The 17,596-nt window shown below is 43.5% G+C and overlaps 1 protein-coding gene across 1 annotated transcript in view; it reads left to right on the top strand.

The window, feature by feature from the left end:
- The window catches only part of CBFA2T2 (CBFA2/RUNX1 partner transcriptional co-repressor 2), a 37,513-nt gene that overhangs the window by 8,663 nt on the left and 11,254 nt on the right, over positions 1-17,596 (top strand). The window contains exons 4-7 of the mRNA XM_044661603.1: positions 8,242-8,420; positions 11,536-11,795; positions 12,388-12,473; positions 16,702-16,897. Coding sequence (XP_044517538.1) covers positions 8,242-8,420; positions 11,536-11,795; positions 12,388-12,473; positions 16,702-16,897 — 721 coding nt within the window. The remainder of the gene's footprint in view (positions 1-8,241; positions 8,421-11,535; positions 11,796-12,387; positions 12,474-16,701; positions 16,898-17,596) is intronic.

Raw genomic sequence — 17,596 nt, 5'->3', positions numbered from 1 at the left:
TTTCCTTTGTGGGGGGAGGCCTGGTAGCCAGAGGGATAGAGAAGAAAGGATGTTGGCACAGCTCCCCTCCTCCTTCCCACACCCCCTTTTCTGCAAGATGCAAAGATCTGAGGAAGGAATGATTAAAACTCTCAGGTAACACCTTGGTGGAAGTTAGCAGGCAGGCCACCCAGGATCTAATAATGGTGGCTATTTCCAAAGGGAAAGCAAGTGAAGGATGTAAGCAAAGTCCTGATAGCCCTGCCCCAGGCGATGCTAGGAACAAGGAGAAGGGGACCTTTGCTCTAAATGAGCCAGGACATGACCCAGCTCCAGATTTTAGATGTGATACTTTGACTTGGACCTCATCTTTAGCCCTCCACCTCCATTGGGAATTCCAAGTTGGCTCAGGCACATAGACCAGCTGCCCCCAGCTCCTTCCTCTGGGCTCTTAGGAGGTCTCTGCTGAGATTCCCACTTCCAGAAGGAAAAAAAGAGGTGAGCCCCTCCTGATCTCTTGTGGCTGCAACAACCACGTTTACTTGAATGATTTGGGAGATGCCATCTGTTCCCCTTCCCTTTTGTTCTTTCCAAAGTGCTTGAGGGACCCGCCCCAGGAGCAGCTGGGGATGGAGGGTGAGGAAGGAGACATTGGCAGTGGCCAGCTTTCGGAAGGGAAGGCGACTGTCAGATCTCAGCTTTGGCTTTGAAGGCCTCGGGTGGATGCCGTACACCAATGTGGCCTTCACTGCTGGGCTAAAGGAGTTTATTATATTTTGTAGTTTCTCCTACTCCTCCTTCACAATGATTGGTTGCTTCTTGCTCCTATAAATATACCTACCTGCAGCAACTCACCCTTGGCCTAACCCTTGATTTTTCTGGTTCTGATCTGATCTGGGTGAGCTATTAAGATCACCAAAGCTTGTTAGAATTATGAGCAAGGTAGGTTCTGAGCCCAAGTATCTAGGGGTGAGTTAGAGCTCCTGTGGGGTAAAGTACATGGATTTTATGTTATTTTTAATTACTTAAAGGGCTTCCCCCCCCCCCCCAACTCTTATAGGAATGAGGGGGTGGAAATCTAGTAGATAAATGAGATTATTTGGTCTGTGACTTCTGGTTAAGTGAAATGTTGATTGTCTTTGCTACTTAATGTACCATTTCAGAAGACTTTTTCCTCCTAGCTAAAAAAAGTGGGAAATAGTAAGGTATAGGAAGAATTTAAAAGTACTCACTTTTCAATTTAGCTCACTGAGGGAGACAGTATTTCAAGTGAGAAGGGCCTGGCTCCTAAGGGAGTGGTAGTTTTAATTGATTAACCGTAAAATTTTGGGCAGCTAGTTGGATCAATGGAATGAGAATAAGGTCTTGAGATGGAAGATCGTGAGTTCAAGTATGGTGTGCAATCCTAGCTGTGTGACCCTGAGCAAGTCACTTGACCCCAACTGCCTCATCCTTAGTGTTTTCCTGCCTTGAAACCAATACTTAGTACCAATTCCAAAGAAGGGGAGGGTAAGATTTAAAAAAAAATTATCGGGTATGGATTACTTTATTGCCGTTGTCATCCCCACCCCAAACAACTGTAGTTATTCTGTCTGGATCTTGTGATTTCCTAGAAAGAGATGTTCCAAGAGACTCCAGAATCACAAAAATATTCACAGACTTATTATCCTAAGAAATAATTACAGTAGGTTTTTATCCATCAAAGTTGAATACAGACAGAGCCCTCCCCTACTCCCCTGACAAAATGCAAAGATCAGGCTAGCTCTTTCAAAAAAAAAAAAAATTGTTAATCCCCAATGCCTGCTGTTCTTGTCCCTAGAACAGTGAGCCTGTCTCTGTAACTGCTCTGCCTGGTCAGGCCCTCCTCCCTCCTCCATTCTGCTGTTTGGGCACACAGCAGGAGGTACGGACATGGTGGCAGCTTTTTGGCATTGGGGCTGCTGTCAGTTTCTTTCAATTCCAGACACTAATGAGGGTGCTGGGGTATTAACCCTTCGTGCAGAGCTGGCTACACGTGTTCATTCTGGCCCTCTCCTGAGCCCATGGCACAGCAGAGAGGTAGCAGGACTGAGAGTGGCCCCAAGGAAGGAAGACGGACCTCAAGTGCCCAATCTGAGCCATCTCTTCACCTCTCACCAAGCTCGGCTGCTCTTTCAGGCTGGATTACAAACAGATCGCCCAGGGGCAGCTGGGTAGCTCAGTGGAGTGAGAGCCAGGCCTAGAGACAGGAGGTCCTAGGTTCAAACCCGGCCTCAGCCACTTCCCAGCTGTGTGACCCTGGGCAAGTCACTTGACCCCCATAGCCCACCCTTACCAATCTTCCACCTATGAGACAATACACCGAAGTACAAGGGTGTAAAAAAAAAAAAAAAAAACAAAAACAAAAAACAAACAGATCGCCCAACTGCTTCAGAAGGGCCTTTCCACACCAATGAGTTTGTGCCAGTCTTGACTACCCCGACTTCTCAAAAAAAAAAAATTGATCATTTCTTTTTAGGATGAAATTCAGCTTTGGTTCTTTTCTTTTCTTTTTTTAACATCTTAGAACTGATACTAAGGCAGAAGAGCAGTTAGGACTAAGCAATTTGGATTAAGTGATTAGTCTAGAGTCACACAGCTAGGAAGTGTCCGAACCCACAGTTGAACCCAGGTCCTCCAAACTCCGGACCTGCCACTCCATCCACTGTGCTACTCCCCCCCCCCTCCCCAGCTGCCAATGATTCTTTTTTTCAGACTCAGTCTGAGTTTAGACATGCATTAAAACACACACCACCTCTCCTCTACCCCCTTAGATGAGGGTTTTTTAAACAACAGCAAACTGCTTTTCATGCGCAAGTTAATGTTTTAAATTCAGGTTATTAGAGTGCTAGCTAGAAATAGTCTTCAGAAACAAATTTAGTCAAATTTGGAAGAAAGGGGAAGGGGAAAAAGAATAAGCATTTATATAATCTACTATGATCCAGGCATTGTGCTAAGTACATAAAATCTCTTGTTCTCACCACATCCCTGGAAGGTAAATGTTAATTACTCTTATCCCATTTTATAGGTGATGATAATAGCTAACATTTATTTAACGTTTAGGATGTGCCAGACACTTTACAGGTATCTCTGATCTTCAAAAGCCCAACAGGTTGGTGCTATTATTATCCCCATATTACAGTTAAGGAAACTAAGGCAAACAGAGGTTCAGTGACTTGCCCATGGTCACAGTGCTAGGAAATATCTGAGGCCAGATTTGAATCAAGGTCTTCCTGACTGCAGGTCCAGTACTCTATCTACTGTGCCACCAAGCTTTTCCTTTTGAAACTTTAACTAGGGTGCCATCATTACCAATACTTCTAGGACTTCTCTTTCTAATCAGGAGGACAAGGTGCAAATTAGATGTCTGAGACTTACCCACACTCCTCCTCCACCCACTTCCTGTTAGTGGCCCCCCTGTCCTTTCTGACCCTCAAGCCAGAAAGTTTGGGACACCCATTTCTTTCTTACTCTGTAAATCTAATCTCATTAGACTCCTTGGTTTCTTCCTTCCAAATGTTTTTTTTTTTTCCCCACTCTAATAACTCCTTTAGAAAACTATATCTCCTAATGTTTCAACTGACATTTTAGAAATGAGAGAAGAACTTAGTTAATGTCTTGCCCAAAGTAACCTAAACAAATATTAACAGAGCTAGAGGCCAAAACTAGAACTTCTAACTCCAGTTCAGTGCTTTTTCCACCATTCCATTATGCTATCAAGCTGGAATTCATATTCTTTGTATTTCTGCCTGCTGATCCCAGTTCTGTTTTTCTGTGGCAAAAACAGATGGTGTCTACTTGTTTTTCAGTGTAAAAATGGCCCATTTGAATGATACAGTACACATCAGGATTCAGGCAAAGACCAACCTAGATTCCAGAGAACAGATGATGAAATACTTCCCCACCTCTTCTCGGGAAGGAAGTGGCAGCCTGGGGTGTAGAACGTTGTGTGCATTATCTAGTATGGTTATCATAGGTGGATCAATGAAGAATCAAGCCTAGAGATAGATCCTGGGTTCAAATATGGCCTCAGAGACTGTCTAGCTATGTGATCTTAGGCAAGTCATTTAAAAACCCCAAATGCTTAGCCCTTACTGCTCTTCTGCCTTGGAACCGATACATTAATATAATGAAATTAAATTAATTCTAAGGAAGAAGATAAAGAACTAAAAAAATGACAAACAGTATGGTAATCATGTCAGATGGTTTCACTTGACTGTTTTCTTTACACACATACTCTCTCTCTGTCTTTCTTACTCTCACATTCTTTGTCCCTTGTCTCTCTCTTTCATTCTCTCACTGTTCTCCAGGCTGAACATTCCCAGTTCCTTCAACCACTAGCATTCCCTCACAGAAGAATATGGTTTCCATTCCCCTTTCCTCTCTGACCTTCCTAGATATTCTCTAGCTTATGAGTGTTCCTCCTAAATTAAGTTCAGCAGAAGCTTGGCAGGACCATTCCCATCTTTTACTCTGGAAATTACCCTCATTTGAGAAGTCAGAAAGAATTTTTTAGCTTCCGCCTCAGTTTTTCTGTTTCTCTGCAGACTGTGTTTCGCTCCTCTTCCTCCCCTCCCCACTCCATCCCCCCATCTCAAGCTGTTCTCAAACCTCGGGTTCCCCCCCCCCATCCTATATTCACGCGTGTGGTGTTGTCAGTGCAGGACATCACATTGAAATTCGCTGTTCTGCTTTCGTCTCACTGTTTTCCTCTCCATCACTCCAGCCGCTGAGGTCACTCGAATCTTGGTTCTGTCATCCATCATCTCCACACACAGGATAAGCCATCTGTGCTTCCCCCCAAGCCATTGATAAAAATGCTGAATGGAACAGGGCCAAGGACAGACACTCACAGTCACCACTAGGGACTCCCTCTGAGTTGATCCCAGTCATTTAACTCTGAGTAATCAAAACTCCTTGGGTCCTGTTGTACAGTAATGAAAGCATGGCAAAGGTGGACCGAATCCCAGAATGCCAGAACTTGGAGCGCTCGAAGCTTGAGAGAAAAGGGAAAGGGAGCGTGTTTTACCTCTCAGACATTTAAGTCCTCAACTATATCCTTGCTCTCCTCTATTTGGATGTTCTCTCCAGTGAAGTAGATTGCAGCCCTTCCTGTGAGAGGCTTGTTCACGGGAGGGACACATTTTATATATTATTATGTCTATTATTATTGTGTTATCTTTTAGATAAGGAACCTGAAGAGGGGGTTCTGGCGGAGGGCTGGCAGGTCAGGACTAGAATCCTACTCCATTTCATCCCTAGCAATAGTGGTCCTGCTGTGTAGGCGCATTTCCCATCTTTCTCAACCTGCCCATGCAGAGTTTGGGGAAATGAGCCGTATCAGACAAGGGGCTGCGCTAGCCACCCGGAATAGCTTCGTTTGCAGAATTGAAAGCTATCCAGCGTGGAGAGTGGGAAATCTGAAATCACGTGTCATCGCTATAGGGTTTTGACATTTAAAAACTGAAGGTCTCCATAGTCAAGTGTGAGAACTGGCTTCCTGTCTTTCCTCCCCCATATGCTGCACACTGTGGGGGGCAGCACAGCCTCCATCAGGCAGTGAGCAGCACACGGGAATCGGGGCCCAAAGGCTCATGCTGTCGCTTTACTCACCTCCAGATTTCAGGGTATGCCGACTTTTCTGAGGTGCAAAGTAGGCAGGGAGCGTACCTCTGGGCACATGTCCTGTCCCCCTCTAACACTGCAGTGCTCTAATTCTCTTCTATGCTACTCCTTGGCTCATGGGGAAATGCACATGGACAGCAGGACAGAGCCACCATCTTCAGGAAAGTTCCCGGGCCGGCTGGGGCTTCATTCCTCTCTGGGCTCCACTTTTGGCATGCCCTAGCAGCCTCCACACTCTAGAAGTGCCCTTCCCCCTGGTGGTCCCTTCCTTTGATTGATTAGTTCCTCCTACATCCTTCACAGCCAGAAAAAGACTCTTTCCAGTCATTCACCCACCTTTCTTTTTGGAGTGCTCTTCTCCCATTAGAATATAAGCTCTTTGAGGGCAGCAGGAACTCTTTCTGCTCTTATTTGCATTCTTAGTGCTTAATACAGTGCCTGGCACATTGTAAGCACTTAATGAATGCTTGTTGACTTTAAGATAGCTTTCATGTGTTATAAAGGACCTGAACTCCTTAAGAATAATTGTTTGGACTGAGTTCTTAGCTCCTAGCAAAGCCCTTTGTTGGATGTTATTAGGCTCTGTAGTCTCAGCTAGCCATAAGCCTAGCTCCTGACCAGAGAAAGTCCCCAGAGAGAAATACTAGCATCCTATAATATATTCCCTTAAATGCTTTTGTTTTAAAAAGCTCCAGCGGTTATAAATAATAGGAGAAAGATCACCAGACTGGGAGCTAGGGTATCTGGGTTCTAAACTCAGCTCTAAAACTTATTGTGTGGCCCTGGGTAAGTCACTTCCTCCCTTTTGACTTTGGTGGGGAAAGAAGAGGGAAGGAATCAGACCAGATGATCTCTAAGTTCCTCCTAACTCTCAAACGGGAGAGCTACCATCTCTCATCTTGACAGTGTGAGTTTGCTTTTGGAGGAATCAAGGTAGAAGGGCCAGTGCCCGAGAAATGGTTTCTTCTCAGGTTAGAATCACTACCATTACTTCTTCCCTGGCTCAGCCTCTGCTGTGCTGGTGTCACAGTGCTGAGCTTGGATTTAAGAGAGACAGGTCGGAAAATGCCCCTTTTTGCCTACCTAGTTGTATTACTGTGGGCTTGTCACTTAGGGAACTTTCCACAGTCTCTGTTTCCTCTTAGATAAAAGGTATAATAGGGAGAGAGGCTGCTGGTACAGTGGATAGAATACAGGACTTGGAGGCAGGAAGACTTCTTTTCCTGAATTCAAATTCAAATTCAAATCTGACCTCAGACATTCACTGTTTGACCCTGGACAAGTCATTTAACTCTATTTGCCTCTGTTTCATTATATAAAATAAGCCAGAGAAGGAAATGGCAAACCACTCCAGAATATTTGCCAAGAAAATCCCAAATAGAGGGGCAGGTAGAGAGTCAGGCCTAGAGACAGGAGGTCCTGGGTTCCAATCTGGCTTCAGACACTTCTAGCTCTGTGACCCTATACATGTCACTTAACCCCCATGCCTAGCCCTTACTGCTCTTCTGCCTTGGAACCAATACATGGTATTGATTCTAAGACAAAAGGTAAGGATTTAAAAAGAAGAAAATCCCCTACAAGATCACAAAGACTAGGACATGACTAAAAAAAGGATAATAATGTCACTTGCCTAGAATTATTGTGAGGATCTAATGAGATAATTTTTAAAGGGCTTTGGCAACCATAAAGCTCTAGATGATAAAGGTCAACAATTTTTTTTTAAATAAAAACCCTTACCTTCTGTTTTGGAGTCAATACTGTATATTGGCTCCAGGGCAGAAGAGTGGTAAGAGTAGGCAATGGGGGTCAAGTGACTTGCCCAGGGTCACACAGCTGGGAAGTGTCTGAGGTCAAATTTGAACCTAGGATCTCCTGTCTCTAGGCCTGGCTCTCAATCCACTGAGCCACCCAGCAGCCCCCAAGGTCAGCAGTTTTAATTACTCAAGAAGCAGATACCTGATTCCCATCAGATCTCAGTTCTTGCTGCCCACCAAGATTCCTGATTCCCAAGGGCTTAAAGCTAGCATTTTCTAACAAATCAAAGATCCTAGTATTTCCCTCAATGTATAAGAAACACAGAGGTCAGTGCCAGGGGATGAAGAAACTGTCTCTTTTAGTATCACATGGCTTTGGTCTTTTTTTAAGTGCTTGATCACGTCTTTCCATTATTTTAATGTTAAAAGATTACATTTTCAAATTCTGATTAAAATAGAGCATCCCACCAAAAAGAGAAGAAAGCTGCTAACTTTACAGATGATCACCTTCATTAGGAAAAACAGGGGGTTCAGTGGTTAGCACCAAAACTAACCTTTCTCATGCTTGGAGGCCCTTGCTGAGTTAGGAACCCATCTTCCCAAGACATCTGGGCCACCCTGAGGCTATTCTAGCTCCCTCCACCCTCCAATTACCCTTGTTTCCCAGGAGTGGCTTAAAAGTAAAATGATGGATGTGATGATGCTTTGAGCTGGTAGCAAGACATTTTCTCTGTCATATGAGGAGTTAAAGATCTGAAGGGAAGAAAGAGGTCTTTTCCTTCATTTCCAAGAGGAAGCCACAGGTGCCAGGAAGCCAGTGGCACAGTCTCGGGGAACCATCATCTCCTTGTTTCTTCTGTTTCAGGCCAATCTGCCCCTGTTACAGAGAGAACTACTGCATTGTGCTCGGGCAGCCAAGCAGACGCCTTCCCAGTACCTGGCCCAGCACGAACACCTTCTGCTGAACACTAACACCTCCCCAGTTGACTCTGCAGAGTTACTCATGGAGGTCCACGGAAATGGCAAGAGGCACAGCCCTGACAGGTAAATGTGATCCAGGGTTTCCCAGACTCTCTTTTCTCTTTTCTCCTCCTTTATCTCCTATTTTATTTTCAGCAGATTCTCTTCGCCCCACGCCTGGATTGCTCTCCCTCCTCAATCTCTGCTTCCTGGCTTCCTTCAAGCCCCCACTAAAATCTCCCCTTCTACAGGATACCTTCCCTGATTCCCCTTAATTCCAGCGCTTTCTCTTTGTTAATTATCTCTAATTTACCTTAAATACTGTTTGTTTGTTGCCTCCCCTATTAGACTATGAATTTATTAAGGGCAGAGACTCTTTACCTTTCTTTGTAACTTCCTGTACTTATTTAGCACAGTGGCTGACAATAGTAGCCACCGAGTAAATATTTATTGACTGAGCATCAAGCAGCTCTCTAAGATTATAAGTCTAGAGGTTGTGATCTGAAGTTTCCGAAACTTACATTTCAAAGATAATAGTTGGGGAAGTAGCATTTTGATAGCCAGCTGGAAGGGACTGCAAAAGGTCATCTTGTCCACCCTTAATTCTGCAAATGAGGAAATAGGCCTGCAGAAGTTCTGTGACTCACATAGTGGTGTAGACAAGATTTGAACCCAAGTACTCAGTTGCCACTTTCAACACCTTCCTCCTCTCTTTGTTCAAGAATTCTTTGAAGTATTCATAGAGTCAGTGCTTGAGGCAGCAAAGTGACATATTGAAAGCCAGGCCAAGAATTAGGAGGAGCAGGGTTCAAATCTGGCCTCAGCCATTCAGTGTGGAGTCATTTAACCCTGTTTGCCTAGACCTAACCTGGGTGAGTCACTTAACCACATTTGCCTAGCCTTTGTACTTCTGTCTTAGAATTGATACTAAGACAGAAAGAAAGGATTAAAAAAAATTAACACTCATGACCTTTGAAAGCATTGTTATGGCGTGTGGTAATCCCACCAAAATGTTAAAGCCTGTGGAAACTGCCTCCATCACCCACAGTTCATCCACCGATAACTTAGAATGTTAGAGAGTTGCCTGAGGCTCAGAGTTTAAGGCCAAAGTTTTAAATTGGCAGTGATTTTCTAATTTTATTTATACAGAACTTCTTTTTCCAAAAACTATCAACATTTGATTTATTTTAAAATTCAAAGCCTAGGAAATGAGATTATTCATATATATATATATATGTACATATATATATTTAGGATTCCAAGTAAAATCATTTCTATTATTTATTGCTTGATTTTCTTTTTGAGATATTACAAAATTCAACATGGCATTTTCAAATTTATCCTCTTTCTGGCCTTCCTCCTATTCTATTGTGTGAATATTAAAACTATCCAACTATTTCCTTCCATTCTCTTTTTGTGTGTGTGGGAGGAGGGAAGGACAATCCTATTCCTAGTTTCTATCCAAATGGCAAATATCCCCACAAAAAAATTTTTTTTGAGAAAGAAAACAACAAAAGTTGGAAACAAAAGCATAAGCAAGCCAAATCAATTCCTACCTTGTCTATGTTTCCAAATGTAATTTTTGTTAAATATTGACAATCCATCCCCTTTTGGTTAGGAGACAGGTTACCTAGATCTTCTGTGTCACTCCTCTGGAACAGTGGATGGTCCTTGTAATTATCAGAGTTGTGGCATTTTCCTTCTTGGTTTTTAGCAATGTTGTTGTTATTATTAATAATTATTATTTCCTTAACATTCCGTTCTCTCATCAGTTCATAGAGCTTTTCTGAGTTTTCAGTGAAATTGCCTATCTTTGAAAGCATAGATCCATGTTGGCAAACCAATGGCACCCTTGCCAGAGGGGGCTGCTCCCTTCCCCCTCTCCACATGCACCTGAGGACATTTCTCTCATGGCACCCCCCTGCCCAGCAGCCCAAGGGGAGCACTTCCTCCCTCCCCTGTCTAGGGTAAGGCAGGGGTCTCATATGCGGCGTAAAGGTCGTGTGTGGGCACTTGGTCTCTAAAGTTCACCATCACTGGCATATATGTTAAGTTCCATTCATATACATTATTTGTTCAGCCATTTGCCCTACAGTAGGGCATCACCCCTCAATGTCAAGTTCTTTGCCAGAACAAAAGGAGCCGTTACAAATATTTTTATGTCCTTGGGTCCTTCCCTTTTATCTTTAACTTAAAGGAATACGCTCTCCCTCCTCCCAGTCACTGAGTCAAAGGGTATTAGTACTTATATAGCATTCTAAGATTTCGCAAAGCATTTTTACATAAATTGTCTCATTTGGTCTTGTTAACAGCCTTTGTCGCTTATTATCCCCAGTTTTCAGATGGGGGAAACTAAGACAAAGAATGACTTGCTTAGTCACAGAGCTATTAAGTACCTGAGACGGGATTTTAACTTGAGTTTTCCCAACTCCAAATCCAGTATTGTATCTTCTGTACCATTTGCCTAGGTTATTTATGTGGTGTTGTTTGGTTATTGACATTTCTCTAGCTTTGTTTCTGCTTGGCTTTAGATATGTTTACTTAACTGATAAAATCATTCCCTGTTACAGGTAAGATTTGGGCTTGATGCCTTCATAATTCAATTCAATAAACATTTATTAAGTTCCTTCTACCCCCTGGGCCCGGTGCTAAACTGAGGATACAAATAAGAAAAAGAGACAGTGCCTGTCCTCAAAGGGCTTGCAAACTAGTGGGGGAAGATATACCCCAAAGGAAGCGGAGAGTGGCGGTGGTTTAGGTTGGGGGGTGGCGCAGCAGGTTTCTCTGCCACGAGGGCATGTTGTTCTGTGGCATGGAGGAAGGTGATGAGTCTTCTATAAAAGAGAGCTTTTGGAGGAGTTTGGTTGCTCCACTCTCTACCCTTTGAAAAGGTGGAAAGTGTGTCCCAATGAGAGTCATTTTTTTTTTAATTTACCTTCCATTTTAGAATCAATACTATGTATTGGTTCCAAGGCAGAAGAGCAGTAAGCTAGGCAATGGGGGTTAAGTGACTTGCCCAGGGTCACGCAGCTAGAAGTGTCTGAGGCCACATTCGAATCCAGGACCTCCCGTCTCTAGACCTGGCTCTCAATGCCCTGGGCCCTCCAGCTGCCCCCAGCCTGAGTCATTCTTCATGGAAGTGGGGTGGGATGGCCTCTTATTTTTGCACAGTCAGCAGCCTTGTCTGGTTTTTCCCCAGAAGAGAAGACAGCTTTGAGAGAGAGCCGGTTCTCCCCGAGCCTCCCGCCAAGAGAGTATGCACCATCAGCCCTGCTCCCCGCCACAGCCCTGCTCTCTCCATGCCCATCATTACCCCTGCTCAGTTCCATCCCACCCCGCCCCCTCTCCAGCATTATACCTTGGAAGATTTCACCACTTCCCAACTGTACAGCAGAGAGGCCGCCGCCGCTCCCAAGCCGCCGGAACCTCGGGAAGTGCGAGAGCACCGACAAGGGCTGGGTAAGCCACGCGTTCCTTTCCCTCTCTAGAGCCCTCCTTCGAGCAGTCGGGGGCCTGAGCCCGTCCCACTTCCCACCCAAGGCCATTCTAAGCAGTGACTCGTACAGGAAGGCTCTGTCATTGGCCATCCTCCAGAGAGATCGCCAAGGAGTAGAATGAGGAATAGAAGGAGGGGAGCCGGGGGGAGGGCAGGCTTGTGATTTCATCTGCATGAGAAGTGAAAATCAGGCGCCCATCTAGAATTTAGCCCTAACTCCGAGTGACCCTGAGGAACTGTCATTTGTCCGCGGTCACACGGTAGATATCAGAAGCAAGACATGAACTCTGGTCTTCCGAACCCCCAGGAGGAAATTAAGTGGCTCAGCAGATAGAATGATGGGCCTAAAGTCAAGAAGACCTGAGTTCAACTTGCCTTAGACATTTCCCAACTGTGTGACCCTGGGCGAGTCACTTAATCCCTTTTGCCTAGCCCTTGCCCTTTTGTCTTAAAGTTGTTACTCTAAGAGTTGTTTTTTTAAATATATTTTTTAAAAACTGAAGGCCTTTCCCAGCATTTTCCTCCTAATGACAGAAAACCTCTCATTCTGCACAGCTCTAAATGGAGGATACCAGGAGGAACTGGTGGACCACCGTTTGACAGAGAGAGAATGGGCTGATGAATGGAAACATCTTGATCATGTAAGAATCCAGGACAAAGATATCTCATTTCCCAGAGTGCTAGGGTTGGTGGTGGCGGACCTAAGGCACACATGCCAGAGGCGGCACGCAGAGAGACCTTTCTCTGGGCATCCATGCTGTCTCCTCCCATAGTTGGTTACTAGAAAGGCAGGGGTCTCAGGTAGAGCTGCTCCCCTCCCTCACCACACCTCCCCACCCCTTTGCCCAACAGCCCAATCAATAGAAGTGCTTACTCCTTGCCCTGTCTGGGGTAAAGTGGAGGTAGTGGGCAGAAGCGGGTAACAGCACTTGGACTGGGGGTGGGGGGGTCACGGCACAGCACACATTCTCTAAAAGGTTTGCCATCACTGGCCTAGAGGCTCTATCCAGCAACACAGAGCTTTTGGACCACTCCCTGCTTTCCTGTTTTAGCATCAGCTAAATGGAATATACAGGTACATAGTGAAGCAGAGGGTAAAGATGGAGAAATTGGGAGTTAATGCAGTGAGTCACCATAGTTCCCTTATCTCACCTTAGAAGGCAGGGATTTGAATTCACAAAGACATGGGGCAGAAAAATTAGAATCAAGGAGCACTAGGACCAGAAAAGACCTGGGAGATCATCCATTCCAGCCCCTTTGTATCACAGGTGGTAAAATGAAGGCCATTGAAGGGAAAGAACCTACCCTGTATCACACAGTGAGTTAGTGGCAATTGGGTTAAAAGGAATGGAAAAAAATTCAAAAGTAGAAATTTTTTAATTAATCTTATCCTTTTAAAAACCCAAACTCATTCCCACAAATAAAATTAGATTTATTTTTTTATTTTTATTTTGAATCTTTTCCCATAGTTACATGTTTCATGTTCTTTCCCTCTCCCCCAAACCCCCTAACCCCTCTTAGCCAATGCACAATTCCACTGGGTTTTATATGTATCATTGATCAAGACCTAATTCCATATTATTGATAGTTGGACTAGAGTTCTTGTTTAGTGTCTTCATCCCCAATAATATCCCCATAAGCCCATGTGTTCAAGCAGTTGCTTTTCCTCTGTGTTTCTCCTCCCACAGTTCTTCCTCTGAATGTGGCTAGTTAAGTCCCTCAACCTTGCTCTGGATTCTTGCATTGCTGCTAGTAGAGAAGTCCGTTATGTTCAATTGTACCACAGTGTATCAGTCTCTGTGTACAATGTTCTCCTGGTTCTGCTTAAAATTAGATTTAAAAAACTGGAAAAACATGAATTACTCATGGGTAGAATGAACTAATATTATAAAAATGACAATCACATCTAAATCAATTTACTTATTCAGTGCCATACCAAGCAAACTACCAAAAAACTATTTTATAGAACTAGGAAAAAATAATAACAAAATTCATCTGGAAGAATAAAAACCCAAGCTTATACATTGTTGAAGCATATATTGAGGACATTGAATCATAGATTTAGAGCTTATCTAGGCTAACCCCCTCATTTTACAGATAAAGAAACGGAGGCCCTTGGGAGAAGGAAGGAAGGAAGGAAGGAAGGAAGGAAGGAAGTTATACACGAAAGAAAGAAAGAAAGAAAGAAAGAAAGAAAGAAAGAAAGAAAGAAAGAAAGAAAGAAAGAAAGGTTAAGTAATTTTTCCAGGGTCACACATCCATTATGCCAGAGGCAAGACTTGAGCTCAAGTTGTTCTGACNGAAGGAAGGAAGGAAGGAAGGAAGGAAGGAAAGAAAGAAAGAAAGAAAGAAAGAAAGAAAGAAAGAAAGAAAGAAAGAAAGAAAGAAAGAAAGAAAGAAAGAAAGAAAGAAAGAAAGAAAGATGGATGGATGGATGGATGGATGGATGGATGGATGGATGGATGGCTTTATTAATTAAGTGCCTACTATGTATCAGACACTGGGCTAAGCACTTTACAAATCAGATGTCATTTGATCCTCACAACAACCCTGGGAAGCAGGTTCTTTTATTGGCCCCATTTCACAGTTGAGGAAATTGAGGCAGACAGAAGTTAAGTGACTTGCCACAGGTCACACAGCTAGTAAATGTCTGAGGCCAGATTTGGACCTAAGCCTCCCTGCTACAAGCCCAGGTCTACTCTCCCACTCAAGTGATCTGACAAAGGTTGGATTTGAACCCAGTTTTAATTCAGAAAGATTAAAGGAGTTTGGGGTGGGTTTCATTGATAATCCTGATTCCTCTAATGTTTATCTCTTTTTTTTTTTTAAATCCTTACCTTCTATCTTAGAATGAATCCTATGTCTCGGTTCCAAAGCAGAAGTGCAGTAAGGACTAGGCAATGAGGGTTGAGTGACTTGACCAGGGTCACACAGCTGGGAAGTGTCTGAGGACAGATTTGAACACAGGACCTCCCATCTCCACACCTGGCAATATCCACTGAGCCACCCAGCCGCCCCTAATGTTTTTCCTTTGTGGGGACCCACTCTGAAGAGTGCCCACTCCCAAACTTTTCTTTATCTACACTATGGCTTTCAACCCCTTGCCCCTTCAGTTCTCGCCCAAGCCCTCACTCCTGCACTGGCTACACTCTTTTCCCTTCCCCTTCTTGACCCCTTAGTGAACCAGTTCAACTCTACACCATCTTCTTTTCTTTTGTCCCCCTTGCCCCTTAACGTGTTGCCAGTTTTCCCCTGCCAAACCTTAGCTCTGTATCACTCCCACCATCTGCTGCCCAACCCTTCTACACACTTGCTGCTAAATGAAGCTGGAGAAAATCATGAAACCATGCTGACTTCATCCTCTACAAATTTATGTTACGTAACCTCAAGTGGGCCCTCACCACTGCTAGGCAATCCTTTTACACCTCCCTAATTAGCTCACTGTCCCACTCAACGAAGCAGCTCTTCCAAACCTTTTCAACTGCCATTCACCTCTCAGCTGTAAAAATCTTGCCTCGTACTTTATTGGAAAATTAAAGCCATACACCCAGAGTTCCCTCTTCTCTCCTCCTCATCTCACATCACCCAAATGCTCTTCTGCCATGATCTCCTTCACCCTATCTCAATGTGAAGAGTAATTGATGATAGACTATGAAAGACTTGGCTGCTCTGATCAACATAATGATCTAAGACAATTCCAAAGGACCCGTGAGGAAAGATGTTCTTCATCTCCAGAGAGATAACTGATGAGTCTGAGTGCTAATTGAAGTATAATTTTCTCACTTTCTTTATTTTTTTTAGTTTTTCTTAAAAATATGGAAATAGGTTTTGCATGATTTCACATGTATAATTTTTTACTAGTAATAATACTTTTATTATTTCATGTAATGATAAAAAAAAAAGAAAAAAATGATAAAAACAAAGAAAAGTGAATTCTCATGTATAATTGATATCATATCATACTGCTTGCCTTCTCAGTGGATATCAGAGGAAGGGAGAGAATTTGGAACTCAAAATTTAAAAAGAAAAGAATGCTAAAAATGAATCATAAATTAAAATGTTTTAGAAAAATAAGAAAGGTGGTCCTTCTCGACAATGCTAATTCCTTCCCATCTTTACCCCTCTAATCCTCAACTCTCTTATTTTCAATCTCTTTCTGTTTCCTGGCTACTTATCTCTACAAAATGCCTCTCTGATCCCTCTATCTATCACCCCATATCTGGCTAGCCTTTTTTTTTTTTTAATTTATTTTTTGCTGACCTCCTTAAAATGTGTCTACAATGAGTGCTTCCCCACTAACTTTCCTCACTGTCTTCTTGACTCTACAGTCCAGCTTCCAACATAATCATTCAACTGTAAAATGCTGGCTCCAAAGTTACTAATGGTCTCTTCATTGCCAAGTCTAGTGGCTTTTTCTCTCTTCTCAGCCTTCTTGACCATTCTGCAGCCCTTTGACACTCAGTTATCCTCTTCTCCTTAATACACTATCTCCTCTAGGTTTTATTGACATTACTCTCTTCTGGTTCACCTCCTACCTATACTGTCTCTCACACACACACCTCGTAGCCCTCCCAATTTCCATCTGTTGCCAAGTCCTGTCAGTTTTACCTTCACAACCAACCTCCTTCTTTCGTCTGACACTGACCACCCAGGTCAGACTCTCCTCGCTGGACACTTTGCCTAGCTGCCCTTAGTGCCTGGAATGCTCTTCCTCCTCACCTCTCCACTAGCTCCCTTTGAAGGAGTCTTGAGTCTAGACCAAAATTCCACCTTCTTCAAGAAGTCTTTCCCAATCCTCCTTAATTCTAGTTTCTTCCTTCTTTTAATTACCACCCATTTATCCTGGGTTTGGTATGCTCTTATTCCCAGGCTCTGAATTGCATCATGGAGATGGTGGAGAAAACCCGCCGTTCCATGGCTGTCCTGCGCCGCTGCCAGGAAGCCGATCGGGAAGAGCTCAACTTTTGGAAGAGGCGATGCAATGAGAACACAGAGACCAGGAAACCTGGTGGTGATCTGATCCCCAGGCAGCACAGCCCAGGAAGCTCGGACTCGCTCAGCAATGGTAAGTAAAGTAACCAGATACACATTCATATCCTTCTGTGGCTCCCACTTAACAGGGCTGGGAAGGTTCTTTTGGTGGTTTTTTTGTTTGTTTTGTTTTGGTGGTGGATTGTTTGTTTTTGTGTTGGGTTTTTTGGTTGTTTGTTTTATTTTGTTTTGTAGAGAATTTGGGTAAGTGATCTGTAAAATATTTCTCTATTTTTTGGTGCTTAGACCCTGGAATATGCTTCCAATTATCCTTAGAGAAAACTGTAAAGGCTTACCTAATTGCAAATTTGAGCTTTTTTTTTTTTTAACCCTCACCTTCCATCTTAGAATCACTACTGTCTATCAGTTCCAAGGCAGAAGAGTGGTAAAGGTTAGTCAATGGGGATTAAGTGACTTGCCCAGGGTCACACAGCTAGAAAGTGTCTGAGGCCAATTTTGAACCTAGGACCTCCAATCTTTAGGCCTGACTCTCCCTTCATTGAGCCACCTAACCTCTGACTTTCTTCTTTATCTTATGGTCCCTGCCCAGACCTCCAAACTCAAGACTAGTGTTCTTAGTTTTTTTGTTCAGCTACTTCCAGAGTTGAATGGGCTTCAAAAGAAAGCCTGAAGAGATTTTCTACTCATCATTTTATAACATTTTTCTCAATCAGGGAAAATATATTCAGACTGCCCCCCCCCCTTCATCCCTTGCACTTCTCTTCCTTCCTCA

The sequence above is a fragment of the Gracilinanus agilis genome, chromosome 2, assembly GCF_016433145.1.
Source record: "Gracilinanus agilis isolate LMUSP501 chromosome 2, AgileGrace, whole genome shotgun sequence".
In the NCBI taxonomy this organism is placed as follows: domain Eukaryota; kingdom Metazoa; phylum Chordata; class Mammalia; order Didelphimorphia; family Didelphidae; genus Gracilinanus; species Gracilinanus agilis.
This window is presented reverse-complemented; position numbering and strand designations above follow the sequence as displayed.